The 23,800-nt window shown below is 54.2% G+C and overlaps 2 protein-coding genes across 24 annotated transcripts in view; both read right to left on the reverse strand.

The window, feature by feature from the left end:
- Nucleotides 1-557: 557 nt before the first annotated feature.
- On the reverse strand, nt 558-12,151 carry ILKAP (ILK associated serine/threonine phosphatase). Of its 2 annotated transcripts, XM_064721377.1 has the most exons (12): nt 12,023-12,151; nt 11,384-11,449; nt 10,931-10,987; nt 10,369-10,497; nt 9,422-9,548; nt 8,288-8,394; nt 7,786-7,879; nt 5,916-6,003; nt 4,236-4,357; nt 2,416-2,535; nt 1,086-1,167; nt 558-810 (listed from the first exon to the last, which is right to left on the reverse strand). In XM_064721377.1, the coding sequence occupies exons 1-12, from the start codon at nt 12,063-12,065 to the stop codon at nt 670-672; spliced, it is 1,176 nt and encodes a 391-aa protein (XP_064577447.1). In that variant the 5' UTR covers nt 12,066-12,151; the 3' UTR covers nt 558-669. The 2 variants fall into 2 exon arrangements, with proteins under 2 accessions (XP_064577447.1, XP_064577448.1); XM_064721378.1 differs by lacking the exon at nt 11,384-11,449 and having other exon boundaries at nt 12,023-12,108.
- Nucleotides 12,152-12,754: 603 nt separating this feature from the next.
- Nucleotides 12,755-23,800, reverse strand: part of KIF1A (kinesin family member 1A) — a 42,361-nt gene continuing 31,315 nt past the window's right edge. For 10 of the 22 annotated variants that reach the window (XM_064720618.1, XM_064720616.1, XM_064720614.1 and 7 more), the window contains 12 exons: nt 22,116-22,142; nt 19,149-19,263; nt 18,799-18,932; nt 18,615-18,676; nt 18,359-18,504; nt 17,937-18,149; nt 17,711-17,788; nt 17,330-17,454; nt 17,051-17,197; nt 16,755-16,947; nt 16,561-16,679; nt 12,755-15,551 (listed from right to left, as the gene is read on the reverse strand). In XM_064720618.1, coding sequence (XP_064576688.1) covers nt 15,509-15,551; nt 16,561-16,679; nt 16,755-16,947; nt 17,051-17,197; nt 17,330-17,454; nt 17,711-17,788; nt 17,937-18,149; nt 18,359-18,504; nt 18,615-18,676; nt 18,799-18,932; nt 19,149-19,263; nt 22,116-22,142 — 1,402 coding nt within the window. In that variant the 3' untranslated portion in view covers nt 12,755-15,508. Of the gene's footprint in view, nt 15,552-16,560; nt 16,680-16,754; nt 16,948-17,050; nt 17,198-17,329; nt 17,455-17,710; nt 17,789-17,936; nt 18,150-18,358; nt 18,505-18,614; nt 18,677-18,798; nt 18,933-19,148; nt 19,264-20,661; nt 20,686-22,115; nt 22,143-23,800 lie in introns of all 22 variants that reach the window. The other 12 variants (XM_064720637.1, XM_064720624.1, XM_064720629.1 and 9 more) reach the window with 2 other exon arrangements.

Raw genomic sequence — 23,800 nt, forward strand, 5'->3', positions numbered from 1 at the left:
TGAGAACTTTGTTTCTTTCTCCTGACCAATGGGCAGTGAATGTGTCTGTTAAGTAAATGTAAATATCTTGACAAACTATAAAAGCAACATGTTGCTGTAATAAATCTCTTATGCACCCTTCTAAAGGAGCCTTGGTGTTTTGCGCCGTGTCGCGCTCTAGAGCGACATCAACTGTCACAGACATATTTTCTGCAAAATCCTTTCCTTAGGATTTTTCCTCCTGAGAAGCTGGGAGGCCTCAGGAACAAAATGTAAACAATGGTTATCTGCTGCAGTGGGATGCAACAGGTGCATCTGTGATTGGCTCATGTGGTTGTTTCTAATTAATGGCCAATCACACCCAGCTGGCTCAGACTCTATGTCCAAGACACAAGCTTTTGTTATCATTCCATTCCTTTTCTATTCTTAGCCAGCCTTCTGATGAAACCCTTTCTTCTATTCTTTTAGCATAGTTTTAATATAATATATATCATAAAATAATAAATCAAGCCTTCCAAAACATGGAGTCAGGATGAGGAGAGAGACGAGGATCTAAGACCCCTGCGAACACCGTCACAATCAATATTAGAAAAACCCCATCTTTATTTACACTGGAGAGCACCCAGCAGGAGGCAGCCTCCTGCAGGCACACAGCATGCACACAGAGCTCTCCCCTGGCCCAGCAGCCCCTCAGTGCTCGATCCTGACCAGCATGACGGTGACGTTGTCGGCCGAGCCGCGCTGCACGGCCTTGCTGGCCAGCCTGTTACACGCGGCCTCGTAGCGAGCGTCGGCCTCCAGCCTCCCCTCTCTCGTCTGGATATTCTTATCCTGTAGGGACAGAGCAACCTCACTGCTCCCAGCAAAGCTGGGATTGTCTTGTATTGTGTTCTCATATGTTTTAGCTGCATTAAGTTGTACTTTGCTTTATCCCAGTTTCCCCCCTGCTGCCTCCTGTGACAGTGGGGTTGTGTTTTCCAAACACTGGGAAGCAAAACAAATGCACACAGTTATCCTAGGGGATAACTAGAGGGCACTCTGGCAGAAATCCATTTTGTGCCCTCTGCAGTGACAAACCCAGCCCCCACATGCCACCTTCTCCTCACCTCCAGGCAGGACACAATGAAGTTCACAGCTTCTTCTGGTGTAAACACTTTAAAGAGGCCATCACACGCTATCAGAATGAACCTGCAAATCAAGTGGAGACAGATTCCAAGAATGAATTTTTGGCTCCTTAACCACAATAAAATCACTCCAATCTATTTTATGAACATCTATGCTCAGATCCAAAGGGAAGATGCTGTTAAAGCTCATCTGAAAATCCCTTGGGACCTACCATTCATGGCAATTCAAAATACAGGGCAAAGAGCCAGGCAACTAATGTAAGACCTTGATCAGGACATCCTGGCTGTGCTACAACACTGGCAAGATCATGTATGATCCTGGTCAAACGCTCCATTGTTTCTCTAAGAACTGCTTCTTTCCTTTGAGTCCTTTTCATTCATGTATTTTCCCTGTGAAGCAGCTAATGCAAGGAAATAAACAAAGCTGAATCCCTCATGTACATCGCTTTACATTTCTAGACTCCTGAGGTATATGGTAATTTAAATATGCAAATTCCAAAGAAAAGCACACAACACAACTGTGAGCAGAAAACTCTGACACAAAATACTGCCACAGGCTGCAGAAGGTTGAGGAGATACAAAGCCCAAGGCAAGGGCAGCACCCCCTTAGGATGGGGAGGCAGCCTGCTGTGCACTCCCTGCCTGCACAGGGAATTGCATTAACCAGGAGCCCTAACCAGAGTCCCAGGACAAGGAAAACTAAACAAACCTACAGAAGTGGTCAGTCTGCACATGCCTCTGAAGACATCACTTCAGTGCATGATACTCACGAGTATCTTTAGAAATATTTTAGTGGATCACTTGATATGGAGCTCTAATCCCAGAAAAAGCAGCAGTACTGGGTTACACTCACCTCAGAGTCTGCAGGGCCATACTGACACAAAAGCTCACTGCAATTTGTCGTTGCCAATCATACCATGGAAAAGTATCTCAAATCTTCAAATATCACAGCTGAATGCAAAAGTCTTTATTGGCAGCACAGCTGCTAAAAACAACTCCTGGACAGAATGGAGATCCAAAACTCAAGCCTTAACTACCTGCTTGAACACTGATTTGTGAGCTTAATCAGAGCACAGAGGACATCTAAGGGCTGTGTATGCTATTGCTATGAGGCTGGCTCCTCCAGAGGAGCCTTCACAGCATCTTGGCAGAGCAGCAGGTTATCCCACTGCTCTAATAAGGAACAGAAGCAGAGAGACAGCAGCAGTAAGAGCATCCTCTAATTCTGGGGGGATCAGCCTGAAGTGCCTTGGCTCTCAGAGCAGAGCAAGCAGGGCTGGGACAGACCCCCCCGTGCAAGGGCACCCGTTACCTGTCATTGTGAGTGAGCTGGCAGCGTTTGATATCTGGCACAGAGATGACACCACAGCGCTTGTACTGGCCATCCCCGATGGAGCGCGAAACCTCCAGCACTCCCAGCACTCTCCCGTCCCTGCACGAGGAAAGAAAGCACTCAGAGCCCTCCCCACGTGTGCATTCCACTGCACTGCCTGCTGGGGACATTGTGCACCCATCTGCTTGTACAAATGATGACCCACTTCCCCAGCAAGTTCAAATCTTCCCTTCAAAGTCCCCTTCCCTTTTTGTATGCCTGTGTGAAGCTCTGGGAAACAGCTGAGGAGGAAATAAAGTCAGGAGACTTCAAGGCTGTTCTCTGTCACCCTGCCATAACTCAAATCCTGCTTAGCCTAGCAAACTGGGGCAGTAAAATTATATGTGAGCTGAACTCCCAGTGGCATAGCTTGAATAGAGATTATTTTTTGGCAAGATATCCAGCAAACTGCTCTTCACTAGAAGCAGAGTGGCAGAGGCAAGAGGTCTGAGTCAGCAGCCCCTCCTGTGTCCTGTTTGGGGACACCAACCCTTCACAGACTGGCCCAGCTGCAGGCAGCTCCCAGGAGTGAGAAACACAACATGTTCAGCTCCTGATCACTTGGCCTTTAGTAACCACTGATTGCAGCAAGCAGTTTATGTGAAACCTAAATTACAACACCCCTCAGGAAACACCTCTGGCTTGTCAAGCTTTTCTAACTAACGCAGCTCCCTAGAGAACAGCTTCCCACACTTCACCTTTCCAACAATAAAGCATCTTCTCTCCAAAAAAGCTCTTCTGTGCCCTCTGAGAATACACAAAGCTCATTCATCTCGTAGTCCAAGCAGCCCCACTTGAGATAAAAGTGAGAAGCAAGGCATGCCACAGAGAAGAGCTCTGACACTCACACACTTTGTGGCTTATCTCCTGGGCCCAAAATATTGAAGCACAAGCAGAGGGAGAGGCTCCCAGGCAGCCAGGGACCAGTTCTGAAAGGAGCTAACAGCCACTGGGCCATCTCTGTGCCATGTGCAAAGAGAGATCAGTGCTGAGTGCAAGGGGCAGCATGTGCTCCCCAGAGATAAGGGGAACAAAGTGCTCCAGTGCAGTGTAACAGAACTGAGCCCACCCCTCTCCACCCTGGCTGCATTTTGCTTCCACAGGCATGGAGATACTTCACCTGCACTGAATCCTTTCTTTGTGAAAATGCCACTAAATCAAGAAACAGCCCTCAAACAAGAGAGAGAACCTAGCCATGGAAATAGGACACAGCTGTTGTGTTTGGCACCCGCTCCACAAACAGCCATGAACTCCTTTTTGCACAGAACATTAAGATAACCACATTTTGGCTCTTCTAAACACCCTCCTAATGCACAGAGCCTCAGTGCTTATAGTAACCCCAGGGGAGCAACACCAATGGACATTGAGGGCTTTCTGTGCTCTCTCAAACCTTGCCTCCTCTCACAGGACAAGGACAGAGAAGCCATGCTGCAAGATGAGCTCTGTTCAGCACCACAGTGAGCAGAAAGCAGCAACTTCCTCAACAATCCAATCCAGCTCTGTAGATCCAAATCTGTAGGTCAAACTTAAGCCTGCCTATGCTGGTATCCCACTGCCAGGCTTTCCCACGGGTCCTGCCCTGGCCATCCTAAGGCTCTGGGAACCACCAACCAACCCCAGTAACTGAATCCTTACAGGCCTCAGGCAGCAATAGATACTTTCATCCTGCATCCTGGGCTCAGGGAGCTTCAAATCCTCAATGCCCAGGCCCCAGATCAGGCTGGGGTTTAGATCAGCTCATTCCCACCCCAGGCACTCACCTGACGTTCCCCCCAGCTTTCTGTATCCGCATCCTCTCCTCGTACTGGGTGGGGTTGTGCTCCTTGCTGAGGCTCAGGGCTGTGTGCTTCTGGCTCTCCTCATTGTACCGACACAGAATGGCCTGTGCTGACAAAACACCACCATCAAACAACAGCCCAGCTGCTGCTCCTGGAAACAGCCCTAAACTGTAGTGAGTGGCCAGGGACTGGTGGCCAGGGGTGACTCTCAGGGCTCATTCCCAGGCAGGAGGTGCTGCTCAGTACTTTTATCACTGATCTGAATACAAGAGCTGAATGCAGCATTACCAAGTTTGCTGATGATACCAAACTGGAAGTGCTGTGGGCTCTCCGGAGTGATGAGACCTTGCAGAGGGCTTTGCTCAGATGCACCACAGGGCAGTGCCAGTGGCACAGAATTGCTGAGTCCAAGTGTGGGCTCTGCACCCAGGGGGAGCAAGGCTGAGCACGAGGCTGAGCTGGGAGAGGAGAGGCTGGGGAGCAGCCCTGGAAGGGTCTGGGGGTGCTGGGGCAGCAGCTGAGCAGGAGCCATGGCCGGGAGGGCAGGTGGCATCCTGGGGACACCACACAGGAGAGGGCAGGGCCTGGCTGTGCTCAGCTCTGGGCAGCCTCAGGCAGAGAGCTCCAGGGTCAGAGATGGGGAAGGGGCTTGAGTGTGCCCAGAGGAGGAGACCCAGGCTGGGGCTGGGGCTGGGAGGTGTGACCTGGGAGGGGCTGAGGGCTCTGGGTTTGTCTGATTTGAGAGAAGGAGGCTGAGGGCTCTGGGTTTGTCTGATTTAGAGAGAAGGAGGCTGAGGGCTCTGGGTTTGCTTTGGAGTGAAGGAGGCTGAGGGCTCTGGGTTTGTCTGCTTTGAGAGAAGGAGGCTGAGGGCTCTGGGTTTGCTTTGAGAGAAGGAGGCTGAGGGCTCTGGGTTTGTCTGCTTTGGAGAGAAGGAGGCTGAGGGCTCTGGGTTTGTCTGCTTTGAGAGAAGGAGGCTGAGGGCTCTGGGTTTGTCTGATTTAGAGAGAAGGAGGCTGAGGGCTCTGGGTTTGTCTCCTTTGAGAGAAGGAGGCTGAGGGCTCTGGGTTTGTCTGCTTTGGACAGAAGGAGGCTGAGGGCTCTGGGTTTGTCTGCTTTGGACAGAAGGAGGCTGAGGGACAGCCCCATCCCCTCTGCAGCTTCCTGAGGAGGGGGCATGGAGAGGGAAGTGCTGATCTCATGGGAATGCTGCTCTCAAAGCAGGGCCAGGGGAGGCTCAGGCTGGACATTAGGAAGTGTTTCTTTATAGAGCACATAATCAAATATGCAGCAGGCTCCCTGCAGAGATGGCTGATGCCCCAGACTGTGTTCAAGAGGCATTTGAGCAGTGGTGGAACTTTAGGGCAGCCCTGAACTGGTCAAGCAGCTGGACCAGATGATTGTCCCAAGTTCCTTCCAACTGAAATATTCAAAGATTCTCTTCTTGACACTGTGAGATATTCAGCACCACCAAGAGAGAACTTCCACACCCCAATGCTTTACACTATGGGAGACAATACAGAAATACTCTGTACCCACCCAAAGCAAGATGCTTTGTAGGAACAGTTGAGAGCTCATGACAACTCAGACATCCCAAACAAACAAAAGCCCCCCAAAGCTCTGGGCAGAATAAAGATGCCACCAGTGGTCTCCATTCTGCTTACCCGGCTGTCCCCAAGGTTGGCTATGTAGAGAATATTGTCAACAGCCAGGACACAAGTGGCTGTGGAGCCATCCTTCCATGCTGGCTTCCTGAAGGGAACAAAAATGAGATTGCTCAAGGGAAAAACAACACTTAAGAAGTTACAGAGTGTTCCTGGGGACTCAAAGAGTGTCCAGCAATCAGGTGGCACAAGCCCAAGCAGCTGCCTGCCAGCAGCTCAGGTTGGTGACAAACAGCAAACTGGACAGGGACAGAGGAACTACACAGCCTGCAGATTCTGAATGCACAGCCCATGCCCAGCTGGGGCAAATACTGCCAATCACAGCTCCCACACCAACTCCTCCTGACACTCAGCTCCCAGGAAACCTCGTGTGGGAGCAGGCCAGGCTCAGCCCTGATGGCTGCCCAAAAGCTACAGCATCACAAGCAAACAAAAACCCCACACTCCTCCTTGGGAAGCTTCTTTGCAGCAAAACTCTGCAGCAGAAATTCCTTCTTTTTTGCTTACATTTTCCTCCTTTTCTCACAGTATTCCTGCTCCCTGCTCCACCTCAGCCCTCCCCACCTCAGCAGCAGCATGACCAGTTGCTCAGTTGCTCTCCTCCTGTTTCACTTCCTGTAGTTAAGCTTTTATGTCTAGAGCTCTAGGTAAAACGAGAAGCATTTCTTAGATTACAGCTGCCAGACTAGCCCTGTCCACAAAAAAGCTTGGCTATAATGCCACTCTTCACTGAGAGACTAATTTCTAGACATATTTCACCCAGTTTTTCCTTACTTTGAAGGTGTGGCTGCATGAACATGATTCATTTCACCATCAATACAGCTACTGCTAGCAATCCTTTGCCAAAAGTCATGTTTCTGACCAGAGGCTAGTTTGAGAAAGACACTACTGTGACAGACTCAAGAAAGCATCCTTCTTTTGCCTGGTCAAACTTGTTGTTCTGATTAGGCTTAAGAGACTGAGCCAGTTTGCAATTTACTTAGAATTGGAAGTTTCAGGGAATCAAATGCACCAGCAGTGTCTCCATATGTGTGAGAGGTGTCACTGTGAAACAGAACAATAAAAATCCCAAACCAAACGCGTGTGAAGGACTGGTAACAAAGTGAGTGTGTTTGAAATGCAATCTGTATCTTCCCTAGTCCACACATTTGGTGTGTCAGTTCAGCAGACACTGAGAGAAGGGTGCTTGGCAGGCTGGCATTTACCCCACACAGGGACATTCTTCATAACATCTCTTTTCTAAAGAGTTGAAGAAAGCAAGATTTAAATTTACATTGGGAGATGTAGGTCTTTCAACACAGGGCATTAAAAGCTGCCTCAGGGATGTGTTCCAGCCTGCCAAGCAGAGCTCTAAAGAAAGTTTAGTGGCCTCTACAGAGCCCTCCTGCCACACACTGATGCCATCAACAGAGACATCCCACCTCAGGCAGCACAGGACAAGTCCCTTCAGCAACATGGCAAGTCTTTAAATAGAAATCAAACAATCCTGATAAGAATTTTCTAAAGAGTTGAAGAAAGCAAGATTTAAATTTACATTGGGAGGTGTAAATAGGGACAATCCTTTTGACACAGGATTGTCCCTATTAAGGACAGAGGTGGTCCTTGAACCTGTTTTGCTTCCTTCCTTTGGAGAAACATTTTAGTCTAAGGGATCCTACAGACCACTTACCACAGAGTAAGGGTGGAACATGCCATGATCCAGTTCTAGCCAGCACTCAGCTGGCAGAGGCACAGCCTGGCACAGTGGAGCTGTGTGGAGTTTTGCCAAAGCATAGGAATGACACAAGGAAGGTTTCCTCTGCCCTGCTCACAACTCAGACCTCAGAATGCACACTAAGAAATACAATTAACAGAAAGCATTTGCACTTACTGGCTGGATGCCTGCTTTAGAAACTCCTCATCTGTGTGTTTGAAGGTGTCCAAGAGGCATCTCTTCACAGTTTTCTCCACGCTGGCTACCTCACCTGTCAGAGAAAACAGCAACTAAGCTCCAAGTGAAACATATCTGATCTATCCTAGTCTGTCCCTGTGCTCATCCAACATTCAGTCAGGCAGTGCATCTCCTGAACTCTGCAGAGCAGCTGGGGCACATCCTGGGCTTACCCTACCAGAAATCCATGCAGTAGTGTATGTGGAGAATTTATGACATGTATCTCTCCACCACAGGAGGATTTTCATATTTGATGCCAAAACTGGCAACAGCACATCCCACACTTGTTTAGTGAGTCACAGCTGGCTACTAGCACCCTTGTGCCAAAAGGCTTCCAGCCCTCTTGCCCAGCAGATACAGCACTCTTGCAAGCCCTCTGGTAATAAGTGCCAAGGCAGAAAAGGTGATAGTTGTCATACAGCCCTTGTTCCACTCCTCTCACCTTTAGGAAATTTCTTGATCAGGTTTTGGTGCAGATTCTGTGCTGCAAATTTGGAGGCTCGCACTCCGCCGTGGCCATCAAAAACAGCGAAGTATGAGACACGTGTGCTGTGAGGGAACAAAAGGCAGCAGGAGGAGCTGAGAAAGGGAATGGGAATGGGAACAAGAACATCCCTCTCCAAACCACCCTGCCCTGTGCCAGCCACTCCAGAAATCCTGCACCCCAAGGCACAGAAGGCAGCAGGTGTCTGAGCTCATATATTCAGTATTTACATGGTTTATGTGTTCCAGCACTGAGCTGAGAACTTTCTTGTAATTTTCCACTTCTCAAGAAAATGAAGGGCTAAAGGGTTTACAGGTTGGCATAAAAGTAGATAAACATTTTACCTCAAGGACACTGCATCTCTCCAGACATTACAGACATCAGTCTAGCCAATCCTACAGTACCTTCCATGCCTAAGCTTGTTCTAACAATGCTACAGACAAAAAAACTTGGATCTCTCAGAACACAAACCTCTTGGGACAATACTAGTTCAGAAACTAAATCCACTATGAGGGTGATGCTTGAGCACACTCTTTTCATTTTACATACCCGCTTACATTTGGGTAATACAGGATCAACACCCAGCGTTATCAGGCCCTCATTATTTTAATTTTACATACCCACTTACATTTGGGCAATACAGGATCAGCATCCAGAGTTATCAGGCCCTCATGGTGCTCATTATTTCAATTTTATATACCCACTTACATCTGGATAATACAGGATCAACATCCAGAGTTATCAGGCCCTCACTATTTTAATTTTACATACCCATTTACATTTGGGTAATACAGGATCAGCATCCAGAGTTATCAGGCCCCTCATGGTGCTCCTAAAGTCAGTGACTGAATCCACTAAGCACCCCTCAAAGGAAGGTTTTTGTACACAGCAGCCCTGTGAATTGCCTGGGAACACAGCTAGCTGATGCTTCACCCCAGGTCTCCCATAACAAGCCCAAACCATGCACCACAAGAGAGGCAGACAAGAGCATCAGCTGTTCCAAGCAGAAAGGATCATCCCCTGGGTTTAGCTGAAGCAAGCTGGGGCTCCCTCAGCCCCAGGATGGCAGCTCTGGCAGCTGGGCCCACTCACATTTGGGAGGGCAGAGGCCGGCACTCCTCGGTGATGTCGTTTAAGATGACGTGTGCATCCTGCATGTCTTCCCTCTCACCTTTCCTCTCTGCCACGTAACCCTTCAGGCCAAGAATGCCCACTGATCCTAAAGGGGAACAAAGCAGACACACACATGCAAATCAAACTCCTCTGTCTCCTCAGCTCAGGCTAAAAACCACAAATGGCAGTGCAGCCCTTGTCCTGCAACAAACCCTGTGCTGCTGAGCAGGACATGTTCACTTTGTAACATGGTTTTTATGTGCCCCCAAGGTCAGCAGCTCTAAAAGCAGCCTGCCCTCATTCTGGCAGGCAGCTGCAGCCAAGCAGGACTGCTGGGCATTGGACAGGACTCTAAAACAGGGGCAGGGGACAGGGGGGGCAGGGGAAGCACGTGGCACTGAACCTGCAGCTTAATAAAGCCCAGCTTTAGAGAGTGCACTAAGGACAGGAAATCCAGGTCTGAAGCACCCAGGACATGTCCTTCCCTTTGTACCCATGAACACATCTTGCTCCCAAAGCTGCAACACAGGCACTGCAGCCAAAGGCCCTGTCTGTAACAGGCCTGTCTGTGCCCCTCTCTGGCATCCTCAGCAGCCAGCAGAGATTTGTGGATGTGGCAAAAGAAAATGGTGTGGATCCAGCCTTACAGAGGGTCCACACCAATCCCCCTCTGGGCAGCACAAGCACATCCTGCCAGTGCTGAGGGCCTGCTGCTCCAGCAGGGACAGAAACAAGGCCCAGGTGAGGGAGACAGAGCCAGGAGGCTCAAGGAGCTGCCACAGCCCCCTGCAGCAGTTTGTTGTTTCCTGCAAGAGGCTGGAAAGGCAAGCAGAGTGAAGAACCAAAGCTTAGCTTTGTTCTGGACTTACTCAGCCCAACGCCAAAAGTACAAATTGAGTACATTTGTTTTCAAACTGTCTGAAAACCTTTACAAACTTTCTTTTCCACAAGTTCTTCCCTGCCATTCTTCTCTTCTTCCTCCTCCTCCAAGGACTTTCTCTTCTGTCCTTTCTCTTGGCTCTCTGCTGATGAGACTTGCTTAGTAGCACTGGAGGCTGAAAGAAAGCAAAGATGCAGGTGGCTCCAGTGTTCCAGGACTGTTTGACTTGCACAAATTCAGCAGCAAGGAATTTATATAATTATTATATAATATATATATTTCTACCAAAGTACACTCAGGCAATGCAGGCTCACACACTTACATAGCATTAAGTGACCACAGTTACTATGAACAACCCACAGGTTTTATTCCTTAGCTACCAGGCTTTTTTGTTTTGTTTTTTTAAGTTAATTTCTCAGGAAGTTAATGCTACAGGCTGGAACATTTCTACATTATTATTATTAATTATTATTATTTTCCTCTCTGATCTCTGCCCACAACAATTCAAAGGAACTTATTTTATTACACAGAACTTGCTATGTGTCCAACACAACAGGCTGCACTCTGGGCTGCTCCCAGAGAGGCTGAGGAGGGACACAGCTCCTTACCTGGGTCACCACTGCTGGCAGGTGGGAGACCATCGAAGAGCAAAGAGCCTTCTTTTCCTGGAGCACAAAAAGAAGACAAAAATAATTAAATACCTTTGTTCCTTTCAGGGAATAATGCTTTGCCTATGTCTCTTCTGAAGTGAACAAATTATGTCAGTTTACCAAGGAGAGCCAAATTTCCACTTCCATTACTAGTTGGGCAAATCCAGACTTTGCATTTGCTCCAGGGAACATTTTTAAGGAATGTTTCATAGAATATATGTGAAACATCTATAACAGCCTGGTTACAAAAAACCAAACAGGACACAGCTGGTCTGCATGTCAGCACTGATAACCCTGCTGTCTTTATTCTTGTCTAACAAAGAACAGGATTTACACACATTTCATCTGAAAGAGATGCTGATGCAGGAAACACAGAAAACCAAACTAATGGTAGGAACAGAGCACCCATACCTGAGTCAGCACTGCTGGATGGTGGGAGATCATCAAACAGCAGAGGCCCTTTTTGGGCATCTTTCCCTGCAAGGCACCAGGGCAGAGTAAGGAACCCGTGCAGGCACTCCTGGGGAGCTGCTCTGAAGGACTGTCCCCAGGCCAGCACACGTGTGGTGAACCAGGAGAGCCCCACTTCCATCTGTAATTTTAGCAGCTGCTACACAACCTCAATAACCACCTGCCTGGGGCTGAGGTGAGCTTTTGTCTTGAGAACAGGTTTTTGGGTTTGTTTTTTGCTAGCAATGCCCTAAGCTCAGCAGCACAGTGAAAGGCAAGGCTCCAACGTGGTCTAAACCTCAGAGAGCTGCAGTTCATACAGAACATGCAAAAACACAGCATAAACTGCAATGGGGCGAGTCCCAGGGAAAACAAAACCACAAAACCCACCAAACCCGGCATTTTCTCCAGCGATTTTTAACCCGTCCCCTCACGCTCCCCCTCGCCCCCTCAAGCTCCCCGTGGCGGCGGCCCGGCAGTGCGCGGAGCCACGCTGCCCACAGCCGAGCTGCAGCAGGCCCGCCGCCCCTCAGCGAGCCCACGGGCCGCGGCCGGGCAGGCCCGACGGACCGCGCGGGCCCGAGCGGGTCGCGGCCTCACCCGCGGCGGCGCCGGGCTCGGGCAGGTCCCCGAACAGGTCCATGGCCGCCGCTCGCTGCCGCCCGCCGCCGCCGGCCCAACCCGCACCCGCGGCGGGCCGGAAACGGGCCCGCGCCCCCCGGCAGCGGAAACACCGCGCGGCCCCGCCCACAGCGGCGCGTGCCCGCCGCCTCCACCAATCGCAAGCGGGGCCGCGCTGTCAGTCAGCGCCGTAGCCCCGCCCCTTGCCCCGCCGTGTTGCGCACACCCGCGAGGGGGCGCCCCTCAGTGCGGTGGCGCTGCTGCCCTCAGCTCCGTTCCCCTCAGTGGCACTGCCCGCCCTGAGCGCCGCTGCCCTCCGCTCTGTTCCCTCAGCTCCGTTCCCCTCAGTGGCACTGCCCGCCCTGAGCGCCGCTGCCCTCCGCTCTGTTCCCTCAGCTCCGTTCCCCTCAGTGGCACTGCCCGCCCTGAGCGCCGCTGCCCTCCGCTCTGTTCCCTCAGCTCCGTTCCCCTCAGTGGCACTGCCCGCCCTGAGCGCCGCTGCCCTCCGCTCTGTTCCCTCAGCTCCGCTCCCCTCAGTGGCACTGCCCGCCCTGAGCGCCGCTGCCCTCCGCTCTGTTCCCTCAGCTCCGCTCCCCTCAGCGCCGCTGCCCTCAGCTCCTCTCCGCTCCCCACCCCTCAGCGCCGCTCCCGTCCCGTCCCGTCCCTGCCGCCGCCCCGCCAGCCCCAGAGAGCACGCTCAGCGCACGGGAGTTGCGTTAAATGCGACATTTATTTCAGAACCGAACAAGCCTCACGTGCGCACGGACGGCCAGGACCCGCAGTACCGCCCCCCTGGCACACGGCAGGGAGCGCCGGCGGGAACCGGAGCACGGGGAGCGCCGCCTCCCTCCTCCCCTGGCCCCGGTCCGCCCGCCGGTGCCCGCCTGCCTTCCGTGCCACCCGCTGCCCTGTGCAGTTTCCCTTCCCGTTGGGCTTTCGTCCTGCTCGAAGCTCCGGTGTGCATTCCTTGCCGAGAGGATGGGGCCAGGGCCGTGCCGAGGAGCGGGCAGAGCGCTGCTGTGAGATGGCAGGCGGCCCGTGTGCCGCATCCAGCGGGCAGCTCTGAGTCCCTCGGCTCCCACCTCCAGCCGAGCCGTCTGCTCTGCAGGTTTGCTGGCCTCAGGCATGGCTTGGCTCTGGCTGGAGGGTGCCCTTCAGCTGGCTGCGTCTTGTCTGTGGCACAGGCAGCACCACACAGCCCTGGCCAGTGAACCTGTGTCTGGTCCCTGACAGACACTGGTCTCATCTCTGCCAGAAGCTGCCTCCATTCTGGAGGAGCCTCCCCTCAGCTACTCCCTGTTTGTCCACCCTGAGCTCTTACAGTGACATTTGGGATGGTACTAACTAGTCCTTGCTCAGAGCACGGGAGCCAGGATGTTGCAGCCTGGGCCCCTGCATTGCCCCAGCTCAGCCTCTGTGCCTCCAGGCTGGCACCTCTTCATACAGAAAGGGCACAAGTCGGCCCTTTCAGGTCTAAAAGGATCACAGAGGGGAAAACAGCCCAGTTTGCTGGGGAGGTTGTCCTGGGCAGGGGAGCTGGGCTGAGAGGAGCAGCCCCACTGCAGATTTGGGCTGTAGTAATGGGGCAAGATGCCCAAGGAGCTGTGGCGAGGCCAGGCAGAACCAGCATGTGCTCAAGAAGAATCCCCAAACTCTTTCTGTCACCTGAAACCCAAGCTAAAGGGTGCCTGATATGCAGCAAGGGGGCCAGTGCAAGCCTCTACTCCTCTGCCACGTCCCTGCCTATCCGTGCCCCCCACAACACGAGTGTAACGAGAAGACAGCACCACGTCCCACACACACACACACGCACACACACACACAATCACACCCCACAGACAGTGCAGGGAGGTGTGGCAGAGCCAAGGCGCAGCCGTGCTGGACAAGAGACAGCAGAGCTGGGGGGTGCCTGGGAGATGCACAGAGGAAGGTGCTCAGCTTCCAGCACGGAGCTGTGCCAGATGCTGCTGGCCACTTGGGAAGCCCTGAACAAAAACATCTAGTCATGGGTGAGAGATGGGAGAAGAGGGAGAGCTGCTGCTGGAGGAGGTGGGAAGCAGTGATGGCTGGAGGAAGAAGGTCTTTTCAGCAAAAACACCTCCTGTGCAGGAAGCCTCCAGATTAACATGCTGATGGAGGCAGGGTGGGGGGAGGTGGGTGCTCGCTTCTGCAGCAGAGGAAGAGTGAGAAAACACCAGCTACAACAGAAAAAAAGAAGCCCCATCCCCAGCCTGACACCCTTTGATCTGCTTTGAGTTCGTCATCCTGCTGGGAGAAGAAGGGATGTGCAGGCCCTTTTGGGAAAGGGCAAGAAGAATCCTGTAGGGTGGGATAGTCATTCCTAGTCGTGGCTCCTGGGGAATTTTCCTATTCCACCTGAACCTCCACACTCCCTGCAGGGTTGGGATCCTTGGCATCCTGCCCTAAGAGTGGGAAATCCCTTTGGATGAGACATCTGGGGGTCCCAGGCTGGGATAGGGGAGGTGGCCTAAGTGCTTTTTGTTGGAAAGGGGAGCCCAGCGTGGGGTGACAGACAGAGCCATACCCAGAGCTCTCCTTTTCCCTCCAGTAGGACCAAGCTCCAAAGTGCAGTGAGCCACCTGCAGGGACAGGGTGCTCTGGCCAGCTCAGACTGTGGGCTCCTCCCTTCCAGAGGTAGATGGGACAGGTAGGAATTGCCTTCTTTGGGAAGACATGGTGGGCTGTCTGGCCACTGCTCAGGGGAAAAGTAGTTTAAGCTGCAGGGGAAGGCAAAGCAAATATTTGGGGAAGGGCATGGAGTGAGGGTGAGAGCTGCACTGCTGCCAGGCACAAGCCAGGGGTGTCCTGGGAAGGCATCTCTGGAACCCAGGCCCAGCACCAAGGCTCTCCCCTGCCTGGGGGAGGCATTGGCTGGGGGCCAGGACTCAACTTGGGGGATTTTTGTGATGTAAATAGAAATAAATACTTTATAAATATAATCTTAAAGTACTGACACCTGATCTTACTCTGCTGTCTCTTGCAGAAACACCGGTAAATTAGGGAAACCCCACATCTAAATTAACCACTTTCCCTTCGCCTGAGGGCAATTCCTCCTGCTCTCCCAGCTCTGAGCTTTGCTGCATTCCCATCTCTCTAGATCAAAGACCAGCTTTTAGCCAAAACCACCCTTTCTCACTCCCTCCCCTCTGATAGGGACCTTTTTTGGAGCGTTAGATGGTGTGATATGAAGGTCACCCATGGAGGGACAGGCAGAAGATGGCACGTGCACAAGGAATCCTGCCCAGGCGGGTCCAGGCTTTTGCAGCTACAAACAGAAGTGAGTTTCCCCTGTGAAGCTGTGAATCAAGACAGATCCTTCCATGGAGCAGAGAGCTGGGGCAGCAGATGGTGTGAAAGATCAGATATTAACATGGGGAGTCTTCAGACAGAATCAGCTATCTTGATCCTGTTGGCAGACGGATGAGGTGGAGGGTATTTTTCAGGTTAGATTCTCATCTGGGCTGTTCTCCTTCTGGACAGCTTGGATCTGATTTGGAAAACAAGGGACAAAAGGTGTTAAAAAATGTGGGCAAGGAGAGGTGTGGACTCCCAGGTTCAGTGTCCTGCATCCAGGCTGATACTTGAATCCAGACAGCTGGAGGGACATAGAATTAAAGTCTCTTTAGCCAGAGCACACAGATTTCTGTGCATTTATTCCTATTCTCCTAGTCCTGCAGCTTGAGGTGATCTCAAGAAGTCCATGGGATGGTCTTGTTGAGGAATGAAAACATTTAGTGCAGGGAGGTTGGTGTGCAGCTGATTTGAGCTGCAGGGGTGGCAGCCTGAGGCCGGAGCCTGTGAACTGCCCAGCGTTTGCATAACAAAGGGCACAGGGACCTGTGGCACGGCCAGGTGAAGGACACAGGGACTAAAAGGGTGTAAAAGCCCAGGGTTCCCTTTGTTCATGCTCCTTTCTCAGAGGCACCCAGCTCCAGCTGTTATTTTGTTATTGCACCGTGATTAAATTATTTAAAGGATCGAGATGTCTGAGACTCTGCAGTGGGAAACCTGTGATTGAGCCCGTAAGGAAACCTTGTCTGAGAGTGTGAGGTGAGTGTAGAAGTCAAGCAAGGAACCACCTGCTGTGAAGGGGCCTCAGTCCCAGCTCAGGTGGCTCCTGTGTGACTCCAGAGTGGCTCTGGGATGGTGAGACAGGAAAGTTTCCTTAACAGTCTCAAAAACTCTGTGGGATGGTCTCAAGAACACTGACAGGCCAGAGGCCCTGCCACCAGGCATGGATCCTGCTTTGAGCTCAGCACGACAACACCTCTGTACCACCTGGAATCTGGCCCTAGACTGAAGCATTTAAATGTGGATGAGCTGAATTCAAAATTAATCTGGTCCAAGTTCTGCCAGCTGAAAGCCTATCCCAGCACAGCTCTGCACAGGAGATGCTCCCCACACTCGGTTGTGGCTGTAGCAGGAAAGCACCGGGAGCCTGCAGCCCCCCAGCCATGGCTTCTGTGCATGCCCCTTCCCCCAGGTGCCCCTGGTACCTTATGGATCCAGCCAGGAGAGGGTTGAAAGCGTAGAGCCAGTCGTGCATGTCCTTGTCACTGCTCGCCTGCAGCAGGATGCCCCGGTGCTCGGTGCACACCGCAAACGTGTTCGGGGTCTGCGGGGGGAGAGCCAGAGCTTAGTGCTCCCCTCAGTGGGGTGTGCAGAGTGGGGCTGGCTCCCGGTGCCCTACCTTGAGCATGGCCTGCTGGTCCTCACTGTACTCCACCTGGGCCTTGGACAGGTTCAGTATGGCCCTCTCCACCGCGTCCTTGTCCGAGTTGTAGATGTAGACGTAGGGACGCCGGACCACCACGAAGCGTTTCACCCACCCATTGGTGTGAGGCTCCAGGAAGTGCAGGTAGCCCTTTTTGGAGACGATGGGACTGCAGAAGGGGTGGGATACAGAGCATGAGGAGGTGGCAGTGGTAGGGCATGGCCCCCCTGCCCATAGGTGCTCCCCTTGCTGGCTGCCCTGATTGCTCCTACCTGACTCGAATCTCCTGGATGTCGGGCACCAGCAACCGCTGCGGCTCCTTCTCTTCCTCAGGCCGGCGGGCTGGGGACTTCTTCTGCTCTCCTTCTATCACAGGCTCCAGATCGGGGCTCTCTGCCCTGGAGGAAACCTGGGGGGGTCTGGGGAAGCAGGAGAGGATGGAATGTAGGGAGAGTGATGGCTAGGGAACATCCACAGACAAGGACCGTGTCCCAGTGATACAGCTGCTCTGCTTGGGATTTGTCACCAGAACTTCCCAGCCAGCTTCTTACCTGACCTCCATGGCATTGTAACATCCTTCCACCAGTGATGGGCAGGTCGAAGAGGGGGTGAGAGTGGTGACCCCAAGAGCTGGCATGGAAGGGTCTCTCATCAAGGTCACGGACATTTCAGACAGCTGTGGAGTAATGGAGGTGTGAACTGGAGTTTCTGCGCAAAGCCAGGCACATGCAAAGGACGAGGCTCCTGCTCAGACAGGGAGAGGCAAGGCCCCTGGCTGGCAGGGTCCTGAGAGCCACCAGTTCTGGGAAAGACCAGAGCAAGCAGGGAGAGCAGACACCCCAGAGGAGGCATGACTTGTGCCACAGTGCCCATCTAGCCCCACCCAGGCACACATCCCCCCTGGCCCCACCAGCCCAGGGGCAGAGCAGTACCTTGCTCTCGCTGGCACTGATGCAGACGTGGCTGTGGCTGTACTCCCTGTTGAAGGTGTGCGTGAGCAGGCGCAAGCACTGCAGAGAGAGGAGGAGGACAGCGGGGCATGAGGAACATTCCACCTCCCACTTTTCTTCGGCTTCCTCCAGCCACAACCCCCAGGCACCCTGTGGAAGCCACTTCCTGGCCTCATCCCCACAAGCTGGGTTCGCTGCAGGATGGTACCTTCACAGCCAGCTCCTTCTGCCTCTCGCTGGGGGTCTCAGGGGGAGAGGTGCGGCTTTCAGGCGCTCCATCAGCAGAGAGTGGGGAGGAGATGCAGGAGGTGCTTCGGGACTCAGAATCCTCACTGGAGCAGGGGGACAGCGTCTCCATGCCCAGGCGGTGGGTGGTCTCCAGCTTCTCGCGCAGTAACAGGTAGTGTCTTGTCTTCTCCACCTGGGGACAGACACTCAGGCTCAGGGGTGGCCCTCTCCCCACACCCAGGCCCCCTTAACCCCATTTACTCATTCGTTTTGGATCTACTGGCAGCACAGCCCCATTCCTGCCTCCTCCCAAAACCAAGACAGCCGTGCCATCCACCGGGAATCCCCCCAGTGGAGCTGTGAATTGCACAATTTCAGCCCATTTCTAGCCCAGACTCTCACTTCTTGCAGCAGGCTGAGTTTCTCCAGCTCCCACTGATGGTCAAGGATGAGGCTGTCACTGCGGGGCCGCCAGCCAGCCAGGTTCTCCTCTCCCCGGACGTAGGCTACAGAGGTGTCCAGCACACGCCGGCGCCTTCTCTGCATGCCTGTGGGCACAGACACACAGCTGGAGGGACAGACACACAGCCCCTGACCCGAAGGCCTGGCTGTGCCTCCCTGTCCCAGCTGAACACCTGGGCAGAGGCGTGGCACCCACCTGGGCTGCCGGCATCAGCCACACGGCACAGGCTGAGCTCGTAGACTCCTGTCACGCGGTTGCTGTGAGCAAAGACAGGCAAGGCATTACTGGCTTTGTCCCATCCCCACACCCCAATTTTTTTTAGCCAGGCTGCTGGGATGCCCTAGAAGAGCTCCAGTCCCCAACAGGAGCATCCTTGTACCTCTCAGAAGCCCGCAGGCTGCCACTGCCAAAAAGATTGCGGATGGAGCGTGAGGCAGGAAGTTTGGCATCCCGCGAGTAGAAAACCATGCAGAAGTCTTTGGTGATGACTGCGGGCTGAGTGCAGTTCTCCATCTGCAGCAGGGCAGAGGGAGGTGTCAGAGGTGCTGCAGGGTGGCAGCCCAGCAGGTCTCTCCCTCCCCTGTGCCCAGCAGCTTCCAGTCCCACGGTCCCACAGGGCCCCCACACCCCATAAGGAGTAGCTAAGGAAGGGCTCACGCTGGCTGCACCCCAACAGCAGGGGAAACACCAGACTTTGTTATGTATAGTGACCCCAAGCAAGGTCCTTGCCTCGATGTAAGCTGACAGGGTGATGTAGATCTTCTCCCGGTAAGGGGTGACACGGTTGAGCAGCAGCGAGTTGTGCATGGAGCTATCCCACGCCGCCTCAAACTGGTAGAAAGTCCTGCCAAAAAAACCCAGCAGGTCCAGTAAAACAACCTCCCTGCAACCCCTGGCAGGCGAGCAAAGAGATGTCATTGTCCCCCCCACAGCGCTGCAGCAGGCCTGCAAGGACACAGAGACATGCATGCGCAGTGGGGACAGATGGGGACAGCCACTCCAGAGGACACAGGCTCAAGGCAAAGGGCACAAGGCATGGTGGGGAGGGGACACGGCACCCTTGCGATGGCCAATGGACCGGGGTTCTGGGGAGGCGGGACCGCGGAGGAGTGGGGGCTCAGGTGGGGAGCAGGCAAGGCACAGCAGGCTAGGAAGGCAAAGGAGGGCGAAGGAGGGTTCATGCCCCACCCCTGTGTTCAGAGCAGGGGCTGCCACCCCCAGTGCACCCGGGCCAGTCCCCACCATCCAGCCTGGGCACAGCACCTCCCAGTCCCTGCCAGGAGCGGCTGTTGATGGCCAGAAGGGAAAGGAGGGAGGATGCTCAGCACTGGGGGTGTGCTGCCAGCCCACCTCTGGGAGCACAGCCCCCCCACCAGCCAGGTCCCCTTCCCCAGGGCTGCCCCTGTCTGCCAGCCCTGGGCCCCAGTGAGAAGCTGAGGATTATGATTTGGTGGCCGGCCCCTGTCAGGCTGTCTCCCCTGGCTCTTGCTCTACCCTCATTGCCAGCCCCATTCCCACTCTGCTGCCTCTGGCCCCTTTGCTGTGTTTTCCATGCCTCCCAGGCTGGGAGAAGGAGCAGGGGACACCTGGTCCCACTCCCCCATGCCTACAGGATCCCAGAGAGGACGGCACAGCTCACCCAGATCAAGAGTGGCATCTGCCCTCCTTGGGTTGAGCAGCTGAGGGTGAGGAAGCAGGAGGTGGCTCTGGTGAGAGAGCATGGGGGATCCCCATTGCACCCCCTGCACCACTCCTGGGCTCCCTCCCAGGTCAGCCTTGGCTTTATGGTACACCCACTCCCCAAAACTGCCCAGAGCTGCTGTGGCCCTGGCTCCTGCCCGAGCATCCTCAGAAAGCCATATCTCAGTAAGAACACTTCAGCACGTCCCTGAAGCAGCATCCAGGTGGCTGAGGAGCAATTTTAACAAGAGCCAGGGCAGCCAGCAGGAGGAGGGAGAGGTTCTCAACTGCAATTTCCCCCATGTTGGAAGAAGAGGCAGAGTGACGCTTTCAGAAGGTGTATAAAACACATAACCCCACCGGTGTGAGACACAGCCAAGGCAAAGGATTGCTTTGCAGACACAGGTTGCTTAAGAAAAGAGTGCTCCCCAAGGAGGAGGAGGAGGAGGAGGAGAAGAGGAGCCTCAGGGGAGGGCAGAAAGAGCAAAAAGCAAAGGGAGGAGGCAAAGGGAAAGAAGAGAAAAGCAGGAGGGACCAGACCGAGCAGGTGCGCGTGAAATACCTAGTGTCATTTCCCAGCGAAATGCTATAAGTGGAAGGTGACCCAAGGACAAACACACACATGTACACACACAGAAAAACGACAGGTCAGAAGAGCCCCCCTTGAAGGGACTCGCACATAATAGCACTGCTGGCCACAGGAGCTCCAGCCTGGCTGAACCCAAAGTGGGGACCAAAGGGAGCTCAGCGAGGGCAGACAGAGGCTTGCCAGCCTGGGTGAAAACCCTCTGCCTCCCACTTTCCTCATGGTTCAGCAGCTGGGAAGGAAGCACATGTGCTCCCTATGCCCTTAACTCTGCCCTTGTGCCATCCCAGGGCAGGGAGCTCCTGCCCAGTGCAGTCCCCTGGGACAGTGCCAGCTGGGGGGATGAGATTCCCACTGCCACTCACACAGCAGGTGACTCCTTGGCCCGTCCCCTGGTCCACGAGGAAAGCATCACTGTGCTGAGAGATCACAGTCAGTGCCAGTGTGAACCCACCTCTCTTGTGGTGGGGGGGCTGGATCAATGCTGTACCCACTTTCCTGCACCCTGGGAGGGGACAGAATGCAGCTCTGCCCTCAGACATCTCTGAGCACCACCAGATTTGAGTTGCTGCAGGGAGGACAACCTTCAGGCACAAAGGTATGTGCCAGGACTCGGGACACTCCATCCCTTTTCTCCCGGACACGTGCCCCTCTTCTTCTGCCACGGGGCACAGTGGTGCCCCCTGCCCTGAGGCCTCACCAACGCTCCCATCCAGAGGCTGGTGGCACACCCACAAATCTAGCACCTCTCACACACATGCCAGGCTCACCCAGTGGTCCCAGCTGGAGCCTGCAGTCCCCAAAGAGCCCCTTTCCACAGGGGTACAACAGTCTGTGCCCCATGTGCACCCTCTGTCACACCTGCACACAGACACACGCTGCCCGAATGCCGCACCTACACACACAGGACATCGTGCACAGGGTGGGCAGCTGCTGCCACCCCAACTGCACTGCTGCCAACTGCACTGCTGCCAGCGTCACCAGGTGCCCAGGACAGGGCAGGACAAGCCCCAAAATTTCCACTGTCCTCACCAGCCCTGCAGCTACTCCAAGCAGTACCAGGGGCTGAGCTGGGGCTGGGGCGGGAGACAATGGAGGGTCCGGCACACTCGGTGCCAGGTGCCAGAAAAGATGGGAGAGTAGCAAAGTCCAAAAGCAAGAATAAAACCCAAATCAGGCAATGGAGACGCAGGCGTGCGAGGGGGAGCGGCAGCCAGCCAGAGCGTGGCCCACACCAACAGCAAAAGGGGCCGAGTGAGCAAGAGGTGCCAGCGCAGTGGGAAGGAGGGATGGGGCATGTGAAGGGATGAGGGGCCGGATGTCCAAGTGCTGCCTCTGGCGGGAGTGAGCGTGCCGAGGCAAGGGGGTAGAAAGAAAGAAAGGAGAGAAGAAGGAGGGGTGGAAAAAAAACCAATGGAAACAAATAATACCTAGGCATATCCGAATCAAGAAACTGCCTGCGAAAACACAAAACAATCACATGGTTAGTGTGGGCTCAGATGGGCAGCAGCAGCTGAGGGAAGCGAGGGGGGACACCAGGCGCTGCCCCCCGCGCCTCCGCCCTGGGCGCTCGATGCGGGGATGGATGGCGCCGAGGAGAGAGCTGAACCACTCTCCCAGCCTCTTCCTGAGGGGCTCCGGGGCGCTGGGAGGCTGCAGAGGGGAAGCCAGGGCTGCTCCAGGCAATGGAGGCTGCGTGGCACAAGGCAGCAAAGCGGGGAGCGCAAGCGGCTGGGAGGAGGGTGAAGTGGGCGCTGGCTCTGCTCTCTGCCTTCCTCCTGCCTGTCCTCACAGCTGCAGGGGGGAGCATGCATGGCTGCATGTGGAGTGGAAGTGGGGGGCACTGCAGCTAGCGCCCTGCAGGCAGCTGGCCACCCCCTCCTCCCCCTGCCTCACCACGGGCAGGCTCCGTGGAATAGATATGGGACAGATGTGACATGAGTATTGTCTGTGCCCCCAAAATGGGCCCCCAGTCTCCACAATTCTCTGCACACCCCAAGTATCCCCCCAGCCCGAGCCGTGTCCCCTTGTCCTGCAGGACTCATGGGGCGGAAGGCAGAGCAGGAAGCACCTCTCCTGCCAGGCTACCTTAGGCATGCTGAAGATCCCATATGGCTGCATCAGGGACCACACAATCCAACAGATCAGGAGCTGATGAAAAACTGCACAGCCCCAAGAGCCCACAGGTGCTACAGTCACCCAGCTCCCAGCAAAAAAAACACCACTGCTCCACTGGGCGGCTCTCCTTATCTGACCATCCCCATCTGGCCTCCTTGTGTACCCCCAAGGCTGTGACAAAGTCTCCTGGTCTGACACTTGCATGCGTGCTGAGCCCAGGACTCGCCTCTGCTGCTCAGATGCTCTGTGCCAGTTGCTTTGCCAGGTCCAGGAGCCGCCATGAGAGTGCTCAGGGTACCAAATCCTATCCAGACCCCCATCATTCCCCCAAAACCACCCTGCCTTGGGACAGGCTTCCTTGGTTCAGTGGTGATCACAAAGCAGATGAAGGAAAAAGTGTTCCCCATTCCTCGCCAGGATGTTCCTACACCAGTGACCACAACACACACAGCCAAGGACCAGTCCTGCTGCTCCCAGTGCTGGCAGCAACCATCCCTGTCTTGTCACAGCTGCCTGCATGCACACATTCTGTCAGAGACCCCCACCAGTCCCCTGAGTTCCACCAGAAGCCCTGGTGCAGAGGAGAGCTCTGCCCTCCATACCCACGACTCCCCCTGCCACTGCAGAACTCACACAGGGAGACCTTGGAGAAAACAAATCTTCTGGTCCTGCTTCTTTCACACCCTGCCAAATCTACAGTGGGGACACCTTTAAGCAACCTGGTCTAGTGGAAGGTGTCCCTGCCCGTAGCAGGGGGTTTGGAATGAGATTATCTTTAAAGTCCCTTTCAGCCCAAACCACTCTGTGGTTCTGTGACAGCCCCCTGGAATAGGGAACAACAGGTGGTCCCCAGGTTGGTCCTGCTTGCACCATGGGCATCCCTGGAGTCACCCACAGTGGGTGGGAATGGCTTTCCTGCATTACTTACACACAGACAGGGATCTGCCATGGGTGCCAAGTGGCCTTTCCAGCAATTTTGCTGGGACACAGGATAAAT

Source organism: Zonotrichia leucophrys, chromosome 9 (assembly GCF_028769735.1).
Source record: "Zonotrichia leucophrys gambelii isolate GWCS_2022_RI chromosome 9, RI_Zleu_2.0, whole genome shotgun sequence".
Classification (NCBI taxonomy): Eukaryota; Metazoa; Chordata; class Aves; order Passeriformes; family Passerellidae; genus Zonotrichia; species Zonotrichia leucophrys.

What these genes read in the sequence shown, in the direction of transcription:
- ILKAP (XM_064721377.1), bottom strand. Translation starts at nt 12,065, where the DNA reads ATGGACCTGTTCGGGGACCTGCCCGAGCCCGGCGCCGCCGCGG. An exon ending in CGAGCCCGGCGCCGCCGCGG is followed by an intron (nt 11,450 to 12,022) that starts GTGAGGCCGCGA and finishes GGTGCCTTGCAG; the next exon opens with GGAAAGATGCCCAAAAAGGG. An exon ending in ATCCAGCAGTGCTGACTCAG is followed by an intron (nt 10,988 to 11,383) that starts GTATGGGTGCTC and finishes TTTGTGCTCCAG; the next exon opens with GAAAAGAAGGCTCTTTGCTC.